The sequence below is a fragment of the Austrofundulus limnaeus genome, unplaced genomic scaffold, assembly GCF_001266775.1.
Source record: "Austrofundulus limnaeus strain Quisiro unplaced genomic scaffold, Austrofundulus_limnaeus-1.0 Scaffold231, whole genome shotgun sequence".
Lineage (NCBI taxonomy): Eukaryota > Metazoa > Chordata > Actinopteri > Cyprinodontiformes > Rivulidae > Austrofundulus > Austrofundulus limnaeus.
Genome location: NW_013952633.1, coordinates 126,434 through 130,888, shown reverse-complemented (window position 1 = coordinate 130,888; position 4,455 = coordinate 126,434). Strand labels below are relative to the sequence as shown.

At 39.2% G+C, this 4,455-nt stretch overlaps 1 protein-coding gene across 1 annotated transcript in view; it reads left to right on the top strand.

Annotated features, from left to right (window-relative positions):
* gabrg2 (gamma-aminobutyric acid type A receptor subunit gamma2) overlaps positions 1-4,455 on the top strand; it is a gene marked incomplete at its 5' end in the record, with an annotated part of 50,939 nt that overhangs the window by 40,529 nt on the left and 5,955 nt on the right. The window contains 2 exon segments of the mRNA XM_014019783.1: positions 2,528-2,680; positions 3,624-3,829. Of these exon segments, the coding sequence (XP_013875237.1) occupies positions 2,528-2,680; positions 3,624-3,829 (359 nt within the window).

Below are 4,455 nucleotides of genomic sequence, written 5' to 3'. Positions count from 1 at the left end.
ATATATATATATGCTATTTCAGCATAGTGACTTATAGTAATGATGATGTACACTAACACCCTGATAAATCCAAACATTTCACACATGCTGCTATTAGGCACTTTTTGCTATAAAATCATTTCTACATAAAACAAATCTGTGTAATTTAATGAGTTTGCACAGTCTACTAATTGTGCTGGGACCATGCGGAACACAAAAGAATTTGCTCCCCAAATGGCCATATTGTGAAATCCCTGCCAAACATTTAGGCCAGCGAGGAAAGTATTTTGTTTTGAGTGGAATCAGGAAGTCATTAACAAACCGATGCATTAGTACTGGGTCTGTAATGGCAGGCAATCCGATACAGATACATTACCCTGAGCAGATGGAGCTCGCTGGTCGATAACATCCCCACCAAGTGTCTTCTTGGCCAATGCTGGGGCTCACAATGAAACTGGCAGGCAAATGAAGAGAAACGTAGGCAGAGACTCTTACACTAACCGACCTCACCCATGTGGTGGAAAGTCCATTATCATTAAGGGTCTGAAGAATTGTGAAGGAGGCTTTGTGGTGCTGACCAAGCTWAAATAAATGTATTCACCTGCAGTTTTTCAGCTGTCAGGGGTCTCAGTTTTGGGCCTTGGCTAAWGTTATGTTAATAAAAACAGAATGGTGGGCTGCTGGACCCCTGAGAGCAGCCTTCACGTGTCTCCTGTACTCCTACACATCATGGCAGCGCACTGTAATATCCTGTACACCTGCCTGCATCAGCAGAAAGCACACATGGCAATATGAACTGTAATGGTTCTGCTGCTTGGGTTATTGGTCTGTTTAATGATACTATCAGTGGTGAATGAGAGGTGCATGTTGGGAGGAATCACAAAACTGGTTCAAGTACAGATGCTCTGTGTGCATATGGACATAACAAACTCTGATAGCCTCCACTCTTTCTTTGTTACTTTTTAGTGCACAAAAACACAGATGTTACCTGTTTTTCACTATGTGCCCTTTCTTGTAAAGAAAAAAAAATAGCCAGCTGCTCATTTCCAGCTGCAAAGATAGTTTTGATGTGCTATAGTTGTCTAAATATACACACACAGACACACAAATGCAAAAACAAGGAACGTTGCATTTAGGCCCTGAAGGTTACAAGCCATGGAAAGAAGCCAGGGAGGTTTCTGACACTGCTAATTGTCTGATGTTAATCAATTAGTAGACATCTGACTGAGCTGCAGGCCAGCAGTAAACTGTCATTAAGCTCACAGAAACAGACAGGTACACTGGTAGACAGATAAAGAGGAAGGACAGTAACTATTGGCAAGCAATGCCGTRGTGTCAAGCTAGCAAGTGTAGCACTGGAATTCCCATGTAAAAAAACAAAAAAAATTCATTAATCATATTCATCTTTCTGTGTGGTTCAGTTTATTCTGCTTGCAAAGGTGTAAAAGGCAAAATCAATACAAGATCTGGTGCAAAAGGGGGCACAGGTTATTCTGTGCTTGGTACCCATGATTAGCTTGTAATTTAAACAGAGAGGGTAGAAGAGCTGTACTCTCAGAGTCAGACCTGTCTGGGCTCAGCTAACCGCAACACTCTAAACAGCCAACATCTGTTTTGGCCAGCCAGCCAATACAAGAATAGCTCATCACCAGCTGGCTGCCAGTGTTTGTGTTCCTGCTGACCAATGGCATAAGACCAGGGTTTGGGTGCATCCAAGCAAGTTTAGCACCACATCGCTGAGTCATTTGTTTTTCTATTAGATGTCAAGTTGCCTTGAGCTAACATGTAACTAAGATTTTGATTACACAACATTATGTACTGAAGACTTAACAGTTTGTTTAATCTGTTTGGTGTTTCTGTGTTGGCAGGTCATTATGGCCATAATATATCAGATGAAACGATTTGATGAGGTCCGTATTGCATTACAGGACTTCAAGTATGGCTGTACATTAATGCAATCTTTAAACATTATCTCTGTATGGGCTTTTCACTTGATTTGATTTAAATGGGGTTATTATCATTTTAAAGGCACATACTTCCATTATACACCACAATCAAGTAACGGTTGTCTTCAGTTGTTATGAAAAAGCTGTATCAAAAATTAATCTAAATGCCTTGAAATTGGCCTCTAACACCTTAAAAACCTTCTATTGTTATCAACGCTCCCACGTCACTGTGTCTTCACAAAAATGCTTTGGAGGAACATTGCTCTGAGAGGTGCTTTGTGGGGCAGGATTTCAGCTGTGGACTGAGCTCCAGGGAGGAGCTTTGCACCAGCAAGTGTTTAGACAGTTTCATGTCTACCACAGGAGATTCAAAGAATTCTCAAACATGCATGAGTGAGTCAAAGCAACACTCATATGTTTTTGATAAGGGAATGACATTATAACGTAATATAAAGTTTAAAAAGGTAAATTCTGCGTACACACCTCCCCCCCCCCCACCCCMCCCTTAAAGGTTCACAATTACTTCATATTCACAGTGCTTTAACATACAGGCCACTATAACATCATCATTTTTCTATATTTTCTTGTTTGTCTTTATGCAGGGGATTATGTGGTGCTGACCGTTTTTTTTGACCTGAGCAGGAGAATGGGCTACTTCACCATCCAGACCTATATTCCCTGCACATTGATTGTGGTTCTCTCTTGGGTATCCTTCTGGATYAACAAGGACGCAGTACCCGCAAGGACTTCATTAGGTACTTATTCGAAGTTCTATACAGAAGTTTAAAAAGAGCATAAAAAGAGCTCTGGCAGAGTACTTAGTAAGTTAATTTTTGTGCTTAGTTCACTCAACACAAATGCTTCAATTGTGATGTTTACCAAGGCCACATTGTCCCGAATTATTTCTTGTTAGGAAATAATGATGTGCTTAAATCTAAAGAAATAAAATTAAATAAATAAAGTGAAATCTTGATGTTTTTGTACACCACCCAAAAATATGAAGCAGCCCGCTCAAACTCTCATTTCTGCTGTGTTCCTTTTTTACCCCTCTCTCTTCTTCAGCATATTTTCTCCTCCTTCTTTCCCCCTCTGAGACAGGGCAGCTGCTTACGAATTTTGTGCATCTTGASTGGATGAGCCCATCCTGGCACCTTTTTTGTTTGCTCGGATGCAATAATGAGGCATTAATTATGCAACACAACAAGGAAGACATGGAGATGCTACTTCAGCACAATAGTAATGCAGGTGGCCTCTTCATAGAATGCAAAAAAGGGACACGGGGTTAAAAAAAAAAGATTACAAAAGTGAGAATTTCAAGGAAATTTGCCAGCTTTTGAATTTGCCCTTGACATCCTTAGACAGTCCCTTGTGGTTTTTTACTAATGCATTTTTTTCTCAGCTGTTTTTTTTAAGATTGAACTTATGTCTGTGGTGTATGTCAAAATGTCAACGAAGTTTTATCTGTATAGTTGTTCCAAAAKAATCTAGACCACAATTACTGTGGCATCATTGCTTCACCATTAGAGACACCATTAAGAGTATTCTCTTTATAACCAATAAAGTATTGCATGTGGTAACAGCTTTTATTGATGCAATGTTTTAAATGTGATGAAAACCACCAAAGCCCAGCTWAATAGTTCCATGACATTATTTTGTCCAAATCTAATTTTCCCCATTYTGTGTCTCTTTTCTTATCAGGCATCACTACTGTGCTGACCATGACTACACTAAGTACCATTGCCAGAAAATCTCTTCCAAAAGTGTCATATGTGACCGCCATGGACCTGTTTGTGTCTGTCTGCTTCATTTTCGTCTTTGCTGCGCTTATAGAGTATGGCACACTACACTACTTTGTCAGCAACAGGAAGCCGAGTGCCAAAAAAGACAAGAAGAAGAAAAACCCGGTAAGATTCTGTCTAAAATCGACCAGCGAATGTTGATTTTTTATTGTTTTGAACTTGAGATTCCTAGTTTTGCCYAACAGTGGCTCCTCAGGCTTGTTTTCCTCTCTTACTAACAGTGGTGAATGGAATAAGCTGTGAAATAAAGCCTTGAATTACAATGCATTCATGCATGAGGAAGTATTTTCCTAAGGGCTGCACTCAGTGAGTGAAGCATACAGCTCAATCCTTTTTATAATCCATCACACATCTGTTACAGTTGTATTTTAGAACCCGGTCACATGATGGAAGAGTTGGCCTCAATTGAGCCCTAAATCCCTCAACAGATCATTGTAGCTTCATTTAAGGACAATAAATATCCTCACACATATAAGAAGTCCCTAGCATAAGACTGGAACTTCATATAGCAAAAGCTGACTTGTCATTCTAGAAGTTGTATTGTTTATTTTACATTTTTTGTGATTTTTTTTATTATTATTATTATTTTATTTCTGGAACATTTAGTGAGTAAACAGCATTTAGGTTAAAGAAAAGTAATGACCTAAAACTGGAATGGGGAAAATAGAGCAATCTAGTTTTAGTACGTTTCATATTTATAGTTTTAGTATGATTCTGTACACATTCTTCAC